General features: G+C 38.3%; 1 protein-coding gene across 1 annotated transcript in view; it reads left to right on the top strand.

Moving 5' to 3' along the window:
* Window positions 1–546: 546 nt before the first annotated feature.
* Window positions 547–18,592, top strand: part of LOC113578130 (protein kinase C-binding protein NELL1) — a 163,314-nt gene continuing 145,268 nt past the window's right edge. Inside the window, exons 1-2 of the mRNA XM_035527909.2 lie at window positions 547–706; window positions 1,445–1,573. Of these exons, the coding sequence (XP_035383802.1) occupies window positions 634–706; window positions 1,445–1,573 (202 nt within the window). The 5' untranslated portion in view covers window positions 547–633. The remainder of the gene's footprint in view (window positions 707–1,444; window positions 1,574–18,592) is intronic.

The following is an 18,592-nucleotide window of genomic DNA, read 5'->3' as shown; positions in this document are numbered from 1 at the left end:
AATGGGACATGGGGAAAAGCCAGAGCAATATCACGGAGACCTAACTGACATCTCTCAATGAATTATTTTGTGCTTGTGTACTCCATGTTCTTGGGCACCAAGTCAGTTTTGCTTCCTTGCACCTGACGATTATTTGATATGAATAATATAAAGAATCATTGCAATATTAAATACAAGGGCGGGATAACCCACGCAGAAATGTAGACACGACAGAAAAAGCAATTGCTTCTGAGAGTAAATTGTGATCACGTGACAGCGGCGAAAAAAATTAGTCTAAAATACCGATTAGACTATCGAACTGGATTTGCCTAACGTAGAAGTAGGGGAAACCATTTATTACAAACATTATCGCCATCTTCAGTATAATGAGTTGTTACTTGATACATAAAAAATACGATTGCTTTATTCTACAATTCAAGAAACACTTGAGTGCCAAAGGAGAAGTCAGAGTTCTGACGTTAAACCAACATCTCACCCAAGTGCCTAGAGCGCTCTTGTGGAACCCCTATTTCAGGGGCGTGGAACGCTCCAAGCGGCTTCATTCGGAGCCGGTGTGAGCTTCACAGATTCTCAGACATACCGGAGCAGGTCAAGTTTGGATATCTACGGAACGAGGTGCTCAGCTCGTGCTTGATGAGGAGAGTAACCCCAGTACAAATGGCTGTTATCGTGATTATTTTACCAGTCCTGATCATAGCGAGAACAGGTATGTTTAAATTTTTACATAAAAACCACGATAGCTATGAGACCAAAATAGGGTATCATTTTGTAGAGAACGAAATTGGACAGTTGCGCACAAGGCGCCTTCATCTGTGCTTCGCGCGTTTGGGCGTTTGCCTTTCCTCGTGATGTTGCTGATGGTTACTCGTAACCTATATACTAACCTATAATGAATGTTAACCGTGAAGTAAAAAAAAATGTATTCAAGTCAACAGTTCGTGTCAGAGCGATTCACGAACTCGCTGTATCCTACGTGGCCAATTTCCTAAGGCGTGCATGTGGCATGTAAGGTGTCGCACTTTCATGCCACAGTCTGTTAACTAAAATAATTTAAAACTTGATTCCATAACTTTTTGCGTTCATTAGTTTATATAATCCTATATGTGGTGTAAATTTCACGTCTGTGTATCTTCTGAAATACTTAACATGCCTTGTCAAACAAACTCCAATCAGATATAAGCACTAAATTATAATGGCGTTATTACTACACAAATGTTTCAACATACAACACGCATCCTAACCTTGTATATTAAGTTAACTTCTAATACGGACTTTCGAGTGTAAGTGCAGGCAGCAAATTCGAATGAAAAGTCAAAATGGTGAATTTATTTACATGTATCTTATTCAAGTCGTTTTTTTGAAATTCACGGTGTGTATTACTAAAGAAAACAATTACAACCTAATGTCTGCATGATTTTGTGTTATTTAGCATTTTTCTCTTCAGTTGTAGGATTTGGAATAGACCCTGAGTTACAAATTGATTTCATCAACGAATTGGACTTGGCTAACGCAACATACGGAATATCCCAAATTGCAGGACTTCACAACAGCAGCAAAGCCTTCCTCTTTAGAGGTAAACTCTGCGTCTTTCTGAGTAATATAATTTCGGCGGAGTAGCCGGACTCATACTTGTACTTCTGAAAATTAAATGTAAAGAAATACATCCGATTTGCTAATGCATGTAGCATGAGCTAAATTGTTTTGCTGTAGTGGAACCAGGGATTATTGTAGCATTTGACTTCACAGTCACTATCGCTGACCAAGTCAGTGGAAATGCATGATTAATAACAGACGGCTCTTAAAAAGCTTTAACAGCTGGTTCAAGATCGGGCGTGAATCGTGAAGCACAAAGTTTTCTCTGATGAAACATGAAAAGTCCTCCACAAGGTTGTAATACAACCGACCCAGAGGTGGCATGATCTCACCATTTGCCGGATGTTAAGCCAGACTCAATATCTGATCATCTTATCACTTCTTTCCTGCGTCAGCCGTTTTTCTCCCATTATTCTCTTCCACGGTTATCACTACAGAATTGACCAATTATTCATTAATGTTCAGTTATTTTATGTGAAACCTGTACAACTGGCACAGGTTAGTGGAATGTTTTACAGTAGAGGTCATCTCAGTTGCATTTAGGTGTCACTTTTATATAATCCATTTTCTCTTGAGAATTTGTTGATTCAGGGCACCTTGAACTTTTTACATTTTCAGTGTTTGGTAGATGCTGCTATCCATGGAGACTTGCACATGGGAATTGAACCCACAACCTTGATGTTGCTGGCACATTGCTCTACCTGCACTACTGTGTGTGCTACAGGAGTAAAACCTCTTTTCAGTTATATTGATTTCATGGCTAAAATTATCCCATGCTGTCTGAACATCTAAACCAGACCAGATAAGGAGAAAAGAAACTGATTTGACAATGTTTTAGCAAGTATTTATCCAAGAAAAATACCTTAACCATTGAGCTACTACTACTCTAAAGGTGTGTGTGTGCGCGTGCGTGTGTGCGTGCACGTGTGTGTGCATGTGTGTATGCGTGCGTGCGTGCGTGTGTGTGTGTATATATATATATTTGTTTGTTGTTAACAGTTATTGCTTTAGAGTAACTGTAACATAATAAAGTGACATCTAGCCCTTAAATGGTTTATCTTTTGTTCGTTATCTAGTACTACAACACAAAGGTGTGCCTGAGTCCCATAGGTATAAAGATAAATGCATATACGTAAGGATATTCTGGGCATGGTCACCAAGATGTCCTCTATCCGAAGCTACATGCCACATTTTGCTATATTGTTGTACTGTTTGTTGAGATGATAAGGCAATAGGTATATCAAATGAGCTTCTGTAAGCAATAGAGCCAGTATCAAATAATTAAGTCAGGAATTTTTAGACACACCATAGCTGGTCAAAACAAGTTAGCAATGAAATAACAGGCACGTGACGGGGTACATTCGAGATAAGGAAATTAATTTCATCCCTGTACTTGAGATGTGAATTAAAAAACCCACAAACCTTAAAGTGGACAGTTCTCAAATTAGAAAAGGCCCTGTTCATTAAAATTATAATGTAATGTCATCTTAACATGGCATAATACTATTATTCACTCTACCAGCAAACTTTGAATTGGTGTGATTTAGTGGTTTTAGGGAAAACAGGCCAGGGGGTATTTTGAGAATATTCTCGACTCATCTGTCAATTTAGAGTTTTAATCAAGAAACACTACAGCTGAAGTAAGGTAATTGATTGCCTTTATCCATCTGAGCAAACTCAATCTATCTAGTAAGCAGCTAGTAAGCAAGAGTTTACAAATAAGGTGATGTTAGATCAATACCTTATTAGTGAGGTAAAATCTTGGACAATCCGTCCGAAATATCCCCAGGCATATATTTTTATCCTAGATGTGGTATTAATGTGTAGTATTAGAAAAACATTAGTCATTAGTGCTGGGCTTTATTCTAGCTGACATTCTCATTGAAGTAAATGTGCTGCAAATGCATTTATTCCTGAAGATAAATTCCAATCTCATACTATTATTAAATGACATCACATGCAGCAGTTTCAGCTTCTTTATTGTCTTTCTTCGCATTTCCACCTTCCATTCCTGGTTTCATTAGAGACAGGGATCTTTCTGCTATTCACTGGACTATATTTCACTAGGAGAGGACTGATTCTGGGTGTGAATTTCATGCCCCTGTGCCTGACCTCCATGACCACTGGTGCTGACAAGTGAACCCGAACCAGTGGCGGAGCACAGAGATGGAGCTGTGTGAATACTCTTGATTTGCAAATGAGCTGTGAAATGGAGCTGAGTCTGAATCAGGCTTCCTGGGCTCTGATTAAACCAGGCTTGGTCCTGAGATGGTGGGTTGTAGGCCAGCGTGGAGGAGTCAGCCAAGCTCGTTAATGCAGCCCCTGCCCTGCAACCTTTGGGCAGACATGCACTGAGTGGCTTTTGTTTTTTATAAGTAACTGTCACTAACTTCTTTTCCAGCCCACATGTCTTGTGAATAACTGGTAGAGAGCTTTGCTTAGGGCTATGGCGCTATATCATGAAACTGTAGTATGAGGATTTATGGCCATTAACACATGCTTCTCATTTACTGCAAAGTAAAAATTGAGAGAAATGATCACATAAAAGTATGTCTCCATGATTTCAGAAATGTATTTCAATTTGGCTCTGTAAAGGTAACACCACTTTCACATACACACATGGATAAGACATGGTTAAAGGTGTTTTTCCCCTTTCACCCTTTTTCAAACTTTTCAATTAGTAACTAGTTACAATTCAAGCAACAAGGAAACTGTGAAGGTTCCCAGCACATGAATATTCTGATATTAGCTGGAAAATTGCAATATTCCAAATAAGGCATGTAATGTTTAATCTGAGCAACTGCTTTGCATGTAAATGGGAATGTTACGTTAATTGTCTCACTGGTAAGACATGTACATAAATTTCATAATCAGCATGTTACCATACTGCAAATATCAGCCATACTCATGATCACAAATGATCACACCTTTTAAGTATCTCTGTACTCACGTCCGTACTGTAATGGGCTGGTATTCATTCTTACATGTTATACAATCAAACACAGTTGTACATGGTGTTTTCACACTGTATGGAGTCATGAACACAGTTGTTGATGGCATTTCTACACTGTATGCAGTCTTGAACACAGTTGTAGGTGGTGTTTCCGCACTGTATGGAGTGTTGAACACAGTTGTTGATGGCATTTCCACATTGTATGCAGTCTTGAACACAGTTGTTGACGGCATTTCCACACTGTATGCAGTCTTGAACACAGTTGTACATTGTGCTTCCACACTGTATGCAGTCTTGAACACAGTTGTACGTGGTGTTTCCACACTGTATGGAGTCTTGAACACAGTTGTTGATGGCATTTCAACAATGTATGCAGTCTTGAACACAGTTGTACGTGGTGTTTCCACACTGTATGCAGTCTTAAACACAATTGTACATGGTGTTTCCACACTGTATGCAGTCTTGAACACAGTTGTACGTGGTGTTTCCACACTGTATGGAGTCTTGAACACAGTTGTACGTGTTGTTTCCACACTGTATGGAGTATTAAACACAGTTGTAGGTGGTGTTTCCACACTGTATGGAGTTTTTGAGATGAAATCCTCTTCAGCTTTAATCTGACTTAAAAATGTACTTGCAGAAAACTCTTCAGTTTGTGAGCATTTTTAATAAAGGCACCATTTGGGTTTTTATTGGGTTTTTTGAGTTTTGTAATGGATTGTAGTTAAACTAGAATCACATAGACATGTGCAACTTGCTGCATTGTTTGCTGATAGCATATATAGTTAAAAATGTAATGAATCGAAGCACTGACTAGTACATGTACCTGGATCTCAAGATGAAATTTGAAACAGTTCTGCCAGTTTGAGCAACACCATTTTAAATATCACTGTGTTCTGCATAGCAAAATGTAATTAACTGACATGTCTTTGAAAGTAGTATTGTAGTACAAGTTTTGATATAGCTTCACTGCACTGTTAGTCCAGTGTTGGTTAATGTGTAGCCATTTGTCCTTGTGAGAATACATTATCAACTTTCACTTGAAAAGCTAATTTTTTATTTTCGATATGCAGTACCTTGTCCTGCTGGAAAATATCTTCTATATAATGTTATTAGGAGGGATCACAGATGCTCATTGTTTGATACAGAAAAAAAAGGTTTTATGATCTTAAATATAATTTTGGCCGTGCTATGGTAGTCTTCAATATGAGATATTATGTTTAATTTAAATTTTGTTCCCGTGTGAAAATTGGCTCCCATATCTGTATTATTTCTGTCCATTGCGTTCTTGCAGTTTGTATTTACTAATCAATTGCTGCCATTTGTGATGGCAGAATGCTTGTTCACTGTACTAGACCTGCAAATTTTAATTGGACTTTACAGCTGATGGCAAATGGTAGACTGAGGCTTGTCTTCTAAAAGTTTCATTGAGTGCATGTTACTGAACAGAGATTTAGTTATACCCATAAACATGAAAATTGTCTTGCATTGATTAAAAAATTTAGTTGCAATAAGTTGTCTTGAGAGATTTGGAGGATTTGTCCTCCCATTAAATGCAGGTTTTTATGAAGAGATTCCATCCATTCTAAGTGCTTTCTCCTCAGTCTCCTGAGGACAAACCTGTTGCAAAGTAATGTGTGACAGAGCACTTCCTCTTTTGGCTTATAACAAATTAGTCCTCACAGTTGCATAAATCTGTAGAGCCTTTTCATTCTTTTGAACCCGAAACATATTTTTATTGGTCTCTGGAGAAGATGTATTGATCATTTTTCCACATTTCAAGAAATACCTACATCAGACCAAAAATGCCTGGGTAGCGATGACTGCTTTTGTGTGTGTGGAGTGTATATGAAGTGTGGTGAACTTGTGGAAATGGGGCTGAGCTGCTCTTACCTCTTCCAGCGTATAATCTCACAATAAATTGTACAAAATGTGTTGGATGGGGGTTGGGGAGCATAATGTAGGAGGCATCTAGTCACCCTCTCAAAGGCTCAAGGTGGTGCAGGGGTCTATTTGGTGAGACCTGAAACAAGCCAGACTTACCTAAGGCCTGGCCTCTTCTCCACGTGGTCGCTGACAGGAGGCCATCAAGCTCTGTGGCCTGGATCCTGTTCCCAAGAGCAATGGAAACCATCAAACTGCTCATATTTTATTTATGATTCATGTGGCAGGCCAGCTGTAGAGGCTCTGACAGCAGTCAACCCCTTTCAGTGAAGAACAGGAGTCCTAAAGCACTCAATCAGCCATACATGCTGAGAAGGTTTCTCTGAGCTGGAGCTTTTTTCCTTCAGTACTGCTGCCATTGTTTAAATCATGAAAGGAAAGTGATCAAACAGTTGGGGTGGAAGATATTTGACAGCTAGTTTGCTTTAGCTTCTATTCATTTGTGAGAGCTACATTTTTATTATGTTAAAGCTACACAGCTAAAATAAATTTTGATTACATTCTGACAGAACCACAGAGTCTGAGAGGAGGAAAGCATGTATGAAATGTGTAGAGCTTGCCACTGTACTGCTACTACCCAGGCAGTTTGAACAGACAGTGTGGAGGTGCATGCTAACTTCTCAGCTCTCTCAGCATCATGTAACAGATGCCAAGGGTACTGAGACAGTGGCTCTGCCATCTTTTCCCAGTCAGAGCATGAATACTTGTGGTTTAGTGCCCAACCCTTTTTTGGCAAATAAAGTATATGTTTATGCATTGTTTCTTCATTCACTCAAATATGCGCTTTGGTCAAAATTGTTGGACTCTATCTTCTGAAATTCTGAAAGTGTTTGATCTTGTGATGTGTTCTAATACATCTTATTCTACAGTTACAGCATGTTGCCACATAATCACAAGACATAATCACGAAAAAGTTGTGGGGCGAGTCTGGCTTATTTCAGTCGAATTAATCATGCTGCCTTTTTGATGTGTGTAATTTCACCCATTTGGGTGTGCTGCTGAGCAGAATGGGCAGGGAGACGTGCTATTTCATTGCCAATTGAATATTTTAGTGCAATCTGTAAGACTATCCTAATTAACTTGGCAAAAATCTTTAAGGACATTTGTGGACATCACCTTGTGTCTAAATTAGCGCTAAGATCTATTGACTAAACCGTAAGGTTTAGGGTTAAGTTGAGGATTATAGCTATGCAATGTGGAGGCATGTGTGTGATGGAGGGAGAGGGAGGGAGAGAGGCAGGGGCCATTTTTAAAAAATTTGTCAGTATGCCAAACCAGCGAGTCAGCCGGTCAGCTAGAGGGAGAAAGGGCCACGTTGATGATGACAGTGAGATGAGATGTGCATACAGTCAGTCCCAAGAGAACTGTCCCACGGGAATTGTGCATTTTCATTACAGTGAAACAAAACACTTCCCTTACCAACTGCTACTTTGGGGCATGTTGCTAAAATGGAGGCTAGTTCAGTGGGCCAGAGTAAAGTTTATGCAGAGTGTAGGCTCGGTCTGTGCAACAATAAAAACATGCCTATTATTATACCTTTTGTGCATTAAATTGCAGCCATGTTGAAATGCTTCTTACACCACATTTTGAATTTTGATTGGCTACCACTTGCTTTTCACTTGCACAGAGTTAAATCTCACATTTTTAGTTCACATTGCCTGACTCATTCCACTGCTATCTCACAATCCTGGAAAATAAGTGGGAACAAACTAGTGTTTGATGCTGATATTTAGAGAGTTTTGTGCTGTTGAGTTTTTTGCATCTTATAAAATGCAACAATTTAATAATACTTACAAATGAAACACAAAATTGCTGGCTGTGATAAAGGCTGAGGGCCACAACCATACTGAGGTCTCAAACCTGGGTCAGGTAGTAAAGACAAGCCCCAACCAGCAAACCAAAGAGCCAGCACTTTTCCACAGAGCACCCATTTTACCTTCCTTCAGAAAGTCACATATTGACTTCACCTTCAGGGAGTGCACCCTTGCACTGCAGACTTTCCATGTGGCCCTTGTGCACAGACCCTTTATCCAGAGTCAGACCTGTGTCCCTCATCAGGGGTTCACACTTTGTACTATCACCTCATGGCCAGGGATTCATTACCTATGTACACGCTCCCAGTAGCCTCACAGTACCATCCCACGTCTGACACCATTTGTGATGAAAGCTAAGGGCAGCAACCATACTTAGGTCTTGAACCAAGTCCTACAGCTGGTAAACACAAACTCTAACCACCAGACCAAAGAGTCAGCGCTCTGGCACAGTTGCCAGAGCTTCCAAAGTGACTGCCTCCATCACATTGACCTTAAATGAAGATTGTCGGTATTGTCTCTGTTTGCTTAAGTAGATCTTCACTCTGTATGCAGTGCACTTATTTTAAATTAAAAAATGCTCCAAATATATGTCCACAGGTAATCAAAAAACTTAACTTTGTTTAAAAAACACATTCAGCTGATGCTGGGGAAAAAGAGTCATCAGTAGCATGATTATCACAAAATGACATTTCATTGGCCCAATTAATTGGACAACAACTAGACAAAAAAATCCTTCATTGTACTGCGGTGAAATTGCACCATTAGAACACAGCTGCCCAACTATAAATCCAGTGATGTGCATGTGTGTTCTAATGGTGCCCCAAGACACTAAACCACTCTTTCAGCCAAAAGAGACATCTCCACCGTGGATGACACCAGCTTGCCTGGCCTAGTACATGGTTATGTTCCTGGGAGATGCTTGAGTTACAGTTCTGCTTAATGATGTAGTTCTATACATGGTCAGAAGACACTACCACTGTTCAGCACTGGAAGTCCCTGTCAATATACACCCTGTTTCACAGACAACTCTACACACTGCAGGCAACACTATTGTTCAGCCAATCTTGAGCCATTCCACAAATACATGAGACCCTAATGATTTTCTTCCATCAGAAACAGGAGAGTCTGGGGTTTGCTGAGCCAAACTGCACTCCCTAGTGAAGTGTGACTGTCCTAGGTGTGTTGATGAAGGTGTGCTGAACAAGCATTCATCTGTTCCCTTACACCAGATAGTCCACATTATGGCTACTGCTACGCTGAGCCAGTCGCTTACTGGCACAGGCCAATTAGAAAAATTAAATAATAATTGTAATTTATATAGCATTTATTCATTTGATTCCAAAATGTTTGTGTTTTACATAACAAAATAAACAAAGTTGGCATTATGAAAAAATTTGTGAAATATACGAATTCTAAAATGAAATGAAAAGGAAAGGTTTACTAACAAATGAGTTAGGATAAAATCTGGATTTAAAAACATCTATAGATTTTGCAATCTGAGTTTTTTCCTTAACTATTCTAAAAAAGATTAGAAGCTGAATAAGAGAAACCTCTTCTATCAACTGAATTGCTAGTGATCCTAGTCCAGGGATTACCAGTAGACCTGTCAAAGTTGAGCATAGTGATGGCAATCAATGTGGAATTTTATAGGAAGCCAGTGCAAATTGAATAAGACCAGGGTAATAGGCTCTGACCTTTCTTTTCCTAATAAGGTTGCAGACTGCTGTGTTCTTAACTAGCTGAAGTTTACTTAAAGAGAGGGCAGCCAGCATTCTATTCTAAAGGTTATAAAGACTTTTTATTATGCTCCAAGTTATGCACGGTTAGCATGCATCTTTTATTGGATTAAAAAAAAAAGATAACATGATGTCAGTGATGTGGGACTCAATATGTGATATCACTGTTATGGAACTTGATACAGGGCCTAAGAAATGATCAGCTTCTATTAAGGCTTTGAAGCAATTGTGTATGCAGAGATGGCAACAGGGCCCCCATGCTGGCTAGTCTATGCTCATGCCAAGTAACAAGCCCTAAAAGTGACAGACAAGGGGAGGTGTTGAGCACTGCAGAAAGGACCTCCCAATGACATGCCATTGGTGTAAAACCAAAAGATCAAGATGTCCTTCCGATTATTAACTTGTTTGCAGTCTCTTGTGTCTAAACTTTTGACCGGTACTGCACAGAGCCCTGCACTGGCTGCAGAATTTCAATGAGCCAGTGGAACAGTTAGCAAGGTGGACAGGGACGCTTCAAGCCCACCACTTTGTCATTCCGTGGTGGGCATTGTCTGAGGACCGACATGGACATATTGTTGCGGCAGCCTTGGAAAAAATAAAATCCTCTGGTTACTGTGAATGGCTGCTAATGGGGAAAGAAGTCAGGCCCTATGGCAGTGCTCAGTGGAATTCTGTGCTGGGAAGTTGTCATGTTTTTTACCTGAACCCGAGTTAGCTTAATTGTATTACAGAAACTTATGTACCAAAATCCTCTCTTGTGTACCAAAATCCTCTAAAAGGTTACCTATCTGTATAAGAATGTTAACCGTGCTTGACAGACAACTCTGAAAGGTAGAATAATATTAGCTACCTCAGTAGCATTTACTAGCATCATAGCATTGCAGTTATTTAGGTTTCCAAATGGTCTGTATAAACCCTTAATGATCTACAGGCTTCTGACTTAATGTTGACCCCAGTTGGGTTTTTGATGGCAATTGCTTGTTAGCAATACCAGGATGGTCTGTTGATCTACCCTACACAACATTATTCTAAGTGGAGAAATCAAAAGTTTTTGCACATGTGCACATCACTGTAGAATCAGGTTTCTGATACATTTTTTCAATGCACTAATTTTAATTATTGTAGATTTTTAAAGCTTGTATTGTATTGTATTTGCAATATTATTCAACATTAGTCAAATATGTCATATGAAACCAGAATAATAGTATTATTCTTTTGCTTTTGATATTTTAGAAGTATGCATAGTAATAAAAAATCACAGAAGATGGCTACTTTTATTTGGTGCACATCCCAAATAGCCTTTCATACTACATCTGTTCTCTGCATTATGGTAGGGCATTTTGACAAGGTAGGTCTTCTCTGATTTAATTGGACAGCAACAAAAGTTAACCTTTGGAGAGGCAGTTGTCATGCCGGAATATTAGTGGGGACATATCCCCATCAGTGTTTATTGTTTATTGCAACAAAAGATATTATTCCTAAATAAAGTTTTAAAATGTTTCATTTATTTATGTATTTTCTGTACTATGAATTTGTGAAACATTCAATTTAGAATGTGACTTTATATTTTGGGACCCAAAATAGGACATATGTGTGGTAAAACCCCAGGTCTTTCTAACACACAGCTCAGCTTGGTTGAGGCTGCACCATCTTTGCTAGAATCAATGGCATGAAAGTCAGTAAGAGCATCCTGCTGTCTCACCATGCTGTCTCACTGACAAGCTGATGACCTACATGAACAGTGGGGCATAGTGTGTGGATACAATTGCCTTTGCCAGGATTTTCTCAGTCACAATACCCTTTGCCCTGAAAATGACCAGTGTTGTTAATATAATGACATCCAAATTTTAAGGGAACATCCTTCCTAAAATATGCATGAATATCATAAAAGATTAAATCACTTCTATGATGTTAAGCAGTTCTGGTTAGATTTTAACAATACTCTATAAAACCTTTTCTTGTCATGTGCTGCATAGATAAAACATTTTGTCTGTTATGTCAAAGATAAAGAAAGTTATTATTTTACACACTAAATAGTCTGTATGTAGAAATTAGTTACACTGACTTTTGCACTGGTGTGTGCGTTGTCTCCCTCTTAGTGTCCTAAGGCCTAAGTCATTATCTGTGGGAAGGAAATTATGGCTAACCCAGCCAATCTCTGCATCAGAACTAGTAGAATTAGCAGGCTAAATTTGCATTACATACCAATTAAATCTGATTTATTTAGCAAATGCCCAAACGCTTTTCAAACATATCCAGATATTTTAGTGTAAATATAACAAAATCTAATCTAATGTCTGATTACCTCCTATTGGCTGAAGGTTGGTCTAACCCTTCTGGATGATGGACAACTGAGGACCTACATGTTGCTTTTTTAAACATAAACTTTCTAGGTGTTCAGAAGTTTGTAACAGGTGGTTCTCAGAGGCACTTATAAGGAAGAATATGCGGAGATTTAAAAGGCATTAAATCTGGACCACAACTCCAAAGCTCTCCCTAGGTTATGGCAATGGTAGCTCAGTGATTAAGGTCCTTCACTTATAATTAGAAGCTTGCTGGTTCAAGCCCTACCACTGCCAAGATGCTACTAAGCAGGGTGCTTATTTTTTAAGTTGTACTCAGTCATAATTGTAAGTTGCTTTGGATAAAAGCATCGAGTAAATGTAGGTTCTGTAATTGCTGGTTGTTAACAGAAATTGTAACTCCACTTTATCACATCATAGTTCCAGGACTGTGATTTAAAAAGGCATGCAGCTATTATTAAACTATTTGTCCTTTTTAAGACTATGGAAATGATTGTGTTCTCTATACTGCAGTTTTTATTTTGCATGTTGCTTTACTCTGGTGTTCAGGTGCCTGATTTTGTATTCACTGAAACTGAATGAACTATGATGAATGGTCAGGATAAACTGTATAAACTTGCTGTGGGATACTGAACATATTGGATATTGAGATTCGTCCCTAAGAAATGATATTGCTTTAAGACTCAGTAGGATTAATGTGTTGATTTTGATTTCATGCATAATATGAGTATGGCTGATATTTGCAGTATGGTAACATGCTGATTATGAAATTTATGTACATGTCTTACCAGTGAGACAATTAACGTAACATTCCCACTTACATGCAAAGCAGTTGCTCAGATTAAACATTACATGCCTTATTTGGAATATTGCAATTTTCCAGCTAATATCAGAATATTCATGTGCTGGGAACCTTCACAGTTTCCTTGTTGCTTGAATTGTAACTAGTTACTAATTGAAAAGTTTGAAAAAGGGTGAAAGGGGAAAAACACCTTTAACCATGTCTTATCCATGTGTGTATGTGAAAGTGGTGTTACCTTTACAGAGCCAAATTGAAATACATTTCTGAAATCATGGAGACATACTTTTGTGTTTTTGTATAGTTCTGTCATTTTGAAACTTGGAATGGGTGGGATGTGGTGAGATGACTAGTAGTAGCAATAGTAATTGTGCATCAGTACAAAAAGCCACTGTTTGTTAACAACTGCATTATGAAGTTTGTGGTTTTGTCTTGAGATATTATTGTTAATTTCAACTGATGAGAAAGCTGAATAGGTTTTCCAGTGGATTTTATTCCTCCTGAAATTCACTTCCATTGAGTTTGCATTTATTGTACTTTCTTTGCATGTATAAACAGAATATATGCACTGCCTCTGTAAGGATGGCACTCTGAACAGCAACTGGTTTTTCCCCATGTTTCCCACAAGCATTTTTTGTGACTTCTCAAAGTTTTTGGCATTGGGAAAACCAGAGCGGAATTCCGAATAGAGCCATTCTGCATAGTTAGCTTCATCATTGTGTTGTTAAGTCACTGATTGTTTATCAGCTTGTTGCATGATCAAAGACTATGTTTGAAAAGAAGAGTGAAATTATAGGCTGTTTGTTAAATTTGTCAGAAGAGAAAATTATCCTGGTCCGTAGTAAGACGCACTTTTCACTAGCCAGCTGGTCAATAGGAAACTGCTCTGCTTAAAGTACTTCTTTACTCCATCCAAGTTTGAGAAGATCTTAAGATGAAGAGGAGGATATCTTTATCTGCTCAGCTGAATGGATTTAGCTGGGGGATGCATGCAGGAAAACTATGTCTCTTGCTAACCCCGTAGCTTTTTTACACTGAACCACTGCTCCAGTGGCTTCTCCTGTGGTGCAGGTCAGTGGATTGTTTTGTGTCTTGCTAAGGATGATGCACACTGCCTGAATCACCACTGAGCTGAGAATTGCATGAGTCCTTGGAGATTTAGCAAACCCTCATTTTGCATTTCTGTCAACTTCTTGGAAAGAAGAGGAAGTTGTTTTTCAAAAAAAGCATGAGGAACATCTGGAGTGCCATTAATTTTAATAATTCATCCCCTGTCTTCATAATCAGTTATGCAAAGAATTTGAATGTATTGCGTCTTCACATCCCAATCCACCATTCCTCTGAGATCTAGTACTGTGGGAGAGATCTTCAGGCTGGACATGGAGATGCATTTAAACATGTTTCTGCAAGTGTGTGCCTGTGAAAATGTTAGTGAGTGAGAGTGTGTGTGTGTGTGTGTTTTGAAACACAACCATTCTGATAAAATATGGAAATATCTTTGTTTTAGCAATCAGAACTAGACCTGCAATGTTACATTTTCAGTATTGTGCATTAGAGTGGTTTTCCTTTTGCTAGCCATGTATTAGTTCTAGTAGTGTCTGCAGTTCTGAAAAACAGCAATTTTTGACATCTTTGCACTTTTTTAGTACACTCTTTTTATCTAAGTGTGATGCCAGCTGTTTATCATTACTCCCAGTATTCGGGGGTGTTGAAGGGCTCAGCCCTTAAACATTTCTCGGCCATGGCCAAGGTATACTTTCTGCAGAAACCGTGTTTTAGTGGCTGTAATCAGGATAGTGTTGGTAAGGGTAAGTGTGTTGCTGCTGCATCTTTCCGTCCTGCAATTTAAAGAGGCAAAAAGGCAAAAACCAGTGTGCCTCAGGGTGTCGGGGTAGCGATAAAGCTGTCTGATTGTGGTGAGCCCCTGGACTGTCAGAGTGTGGGTTGGCTGTAAGACTTTCTGTCGAATTTTAAAGTGTCAGGTTCACTTCTGCTTAGGGTCAATGTGAGCGTGTTTCCACAAAAGGCAATATCTGATCACCATGATGAGAAACATTTCCTTTTTCAGCTTATTTAGAGTGTCTGATTGGCCCAGCGTGAAAAGCTGTGACAGTTTTGGAGGGCTGAGTCACTGAAATATGAAGGCTCAGCAGGAGAGTTCAGTTCACTGTATGTCCCCCTCTCACCATCTGTGCTGGATTTCTAATCTATATCCACTGTTCACTACAGAGGTACAATTATGTGTTTGATGGCAGCAGCATTTTTATCCTGATTTTAAATGCTATTATATTTACATTCATAATGTGCTAAAAAGAAAAAAAAGAGTAATGGACGAAAAAGATTATAGAATAAGATTAATAGATTATAGATTAATAGAAATCAGAGTGTTTTTTAATAACTCTTTGGCCTTTTGCAAATTATTAAGATGGAGAATCTCACCAAGCACCATGAGCACAAAGAGCATCAAGTCTGTAATTAGAGATTAAGGTTGGAACAAATAATTATTTTTGAAATTGACTGATTTGATAATAGTTTTTGAATAATTGAAAATTTTGAAATCCTGAGTCACTGGCAATGATTACAGCTTTTTGCAGTTTTTAATTAATTCATTTACAGATTTACAATACTTCTTTATAAAACTATCACTTGGCACTCTACTCAAACCAACATTGACAGGCCTAATATATTTTGGTATGAATAAATGCATGCAAAAAACTTGCAGTTTTAGTGATTTTTACAGAGAATTTGAATGCCCTTCTATTTAACTGCTAAAAACTCATCTCTGTTCATCAGAATGACATTTAGAAGCTTTCCAAAAATCCCCAAATACCCTAAAAGTGTCTTAGATCTTACTCAACACCTCTGCCTTCATTCAGTACATGCAGATCAATGAATATGCAAATAGTTGCTTTCTCTATATCCACCCACCCCTCCCGCTTGCCTGCAGTTCAAGCTTACCTGCTCACCTTTTACTCTGCTCATCAAACACACACAATACTCTGTTTGTTTTCTATATTGCTAGATGTTGTACACTACACAATGGCAAGTGGTAAAATTAGTTATGCCATACATGTTTGGACTAAAAACAGAAGAAGAAGAGCAAATTGTACATGGATGGCTACAAGCTGATGTATCAGAATGGTAATGTATTTTATGTATCGCTCCCTACAATGTTAGAAATGTAACAGTAACAGATAACGCAAGCCTTGGTCTTGACTATCCTTAGTCTGGATTACCAGCTCTGAAAAGTTAGGTCCCTAAAGATAAAAATCCAGATGAGCAATTAGGAAGAAATTCTGAACACCATAGAAAGTCTCTGGAGAAAAGAATCTAGTTCATAACTAAAATACAGTCTACATACGGTGTTGTCTGCACAGAGTGCAGGAAGTATATTGACAGTGCATTATCTGTTATTTTTTAAAATGAATATAAGAGTTGCTTTAGAATTCCCCAATTTAAAAAAATCAAAACAAGCAATCTGATATGTCATATCATTACCTGTTGGGCATCATTGTCTTTCCAAAATGTCTTAATGATGGATAATTCTTGACCACAGATCATGCATATGATCACATGTAGGAGAAGTTTACCTTGAAGTTTACTGCCAGAAGGCAATTTTCTCCATGTTAATGCTATACTTGCAACTTATGAGGATAATCTTTATTATGACATGCTTTCTTCATGAATAATCCCAAAGTTAATTCTGTCAATTATAATGAATATAGCCATTATCTAATACCATCATCTTAATCTAATATGTTTGAGTGACATTTGACCCTAACATTCTTCAACAATTCCGAACCACATAAAATTTGACAGTCATTTTGTAACTTGCCAGGCTAACATTGTCTAACATTAGCACACTAATGCCATTGTTTTGAAAATAGTGAAACTTACCTGGCAAAATACAGTAGCTACTACAGCTAGCTTCTCCTCTGACACCCCTCGTAGCATTATTCTTCACCATAGCCTAATTATGCTCTAACATCTGTAAAGCTGCGTTATGCCATTGGCTTTTGTAAAAAGTGGTAAATAAATAAATAGAATCAATGGCATGAAATGGCATGACTTTGATTTTGAAAGCCCCACCCCACAAGATGATGGGATTTGTTCCTTAGGTTTGTAACATATAAAATCCTGACTGTCTGAATTCGTGTTTGAGACATTGGCACATTGCGGTTCCAAAGCCAAAATGCTCAGACATGGTGTTAGCTGCTTATTTTGCTCATTATTTTGTTTTCTAGCATGTAAAAACACCACATGTTCATGCTAACAGGGTTAAAAATGTGATTTTCAATGTAGGGATCTTTTAACCTTACAAATGTACTATATCAGTAGAATGCTGTTCAATCAAAGAACAGAACAAATGCTCTGTGAACAGAGTAATAGCTTCCACTTTTCTGAGTGCTCACCTGTTGGTGCAGGTAGCACAAGACTCTAGTAATGCTAAGGTTGTGGGTTTGATTCCTATTAACCATGCACTGTGTGATGTGTACTGATAAATAAATGTAAGTTACAATTAATAAACAATGGCCAAATGTAAAATGAATGGAGTTGATTGCTTTGCAGTGTTAAACCAACAGCTTCCAAATCTGGCAGACCTGTCTTTGAGGTAGCTGTTTTTCATGAATGAGGCCAGTAAACTTTTAAATAATGCTGTCATCTAAAATTTGGTAAAGTGTAGGTTATCAACCATTTCCATCAGTAAGTAAATGTTTGCATCGATGTGGTTGAGTAATCACTGCAGCCCTCATATGGGTTCAGCAGAAGTGCTGATGACACTTATGTAGTCTGTCATAACCACGCTAAGTGCAAAATATCAGCCTGATTTCTGAGGAACCAAAGCTTTTGGTTGGGTCATTTATGTAACAATTATAAATAAATAGCCAACGTTTCTTCCTGAAGTACCTACTTAAGTTTTATTTATAACACATAGGGTGCCAGGTCTGCAGATGAGCAGGCTGTGTTAGGAGCTTTAATGACACCCTCAGTGTGTGGCATTTAAAGGTAATAGTGCAGCACAGGGAAACACGGGCCTGTCTTTTTCCACTCATATTGTGCCCTCCCCAAAAATAAATAAATAACACAAAGTTATAGGTCTAAAGAGTGTTTGGTGCTTGTTATCTTGTTATGCAGGTTAACTTTAGAAATTTTGGGTAAAGTCATGACGAGAAACTATTTATTTTTGTGTCTCTCCCTAATAAGAAAAGACCAGGGTTGTGTTATAATCCTTATGTATGATGGATTCAGTTCCATATCATTAATAGTGATCTCGATCATGACCAGGGTTATGTCTGCTTTGTGATGTGCGAAAGCACCATAAGATGTTTGTTTAATGCAAACAAACACTGTTGCTTGTTGCTCAGAATAAGGGTAATGATGCAGGAGCAGGTCCTTAGTCTGTATAACCTTACTGACTTCCCAGCCATTTTATGTTTGGTGATAGCATT

Source organism: Electrophorus electricus, chromosome 3 (genome assembly GCF_041902795.1).
Source record: "Electrophorus electricus isolate QZ-2024a chromosome 3, ASM4190279v1, whole genome shotgun sequence".
Lineage (NCBI taxonomy): Eukaryota > Metazoa > Chordata > Actinopteri > Gymnotiformes > Gymnotidae > Electrophorus > Electrophorus electricus.
The sequence above is the reverse complement of the archived record's forward strand: the minus strand, read 5'-3'. Positions and strand labels throughout refer to the sequence as shown.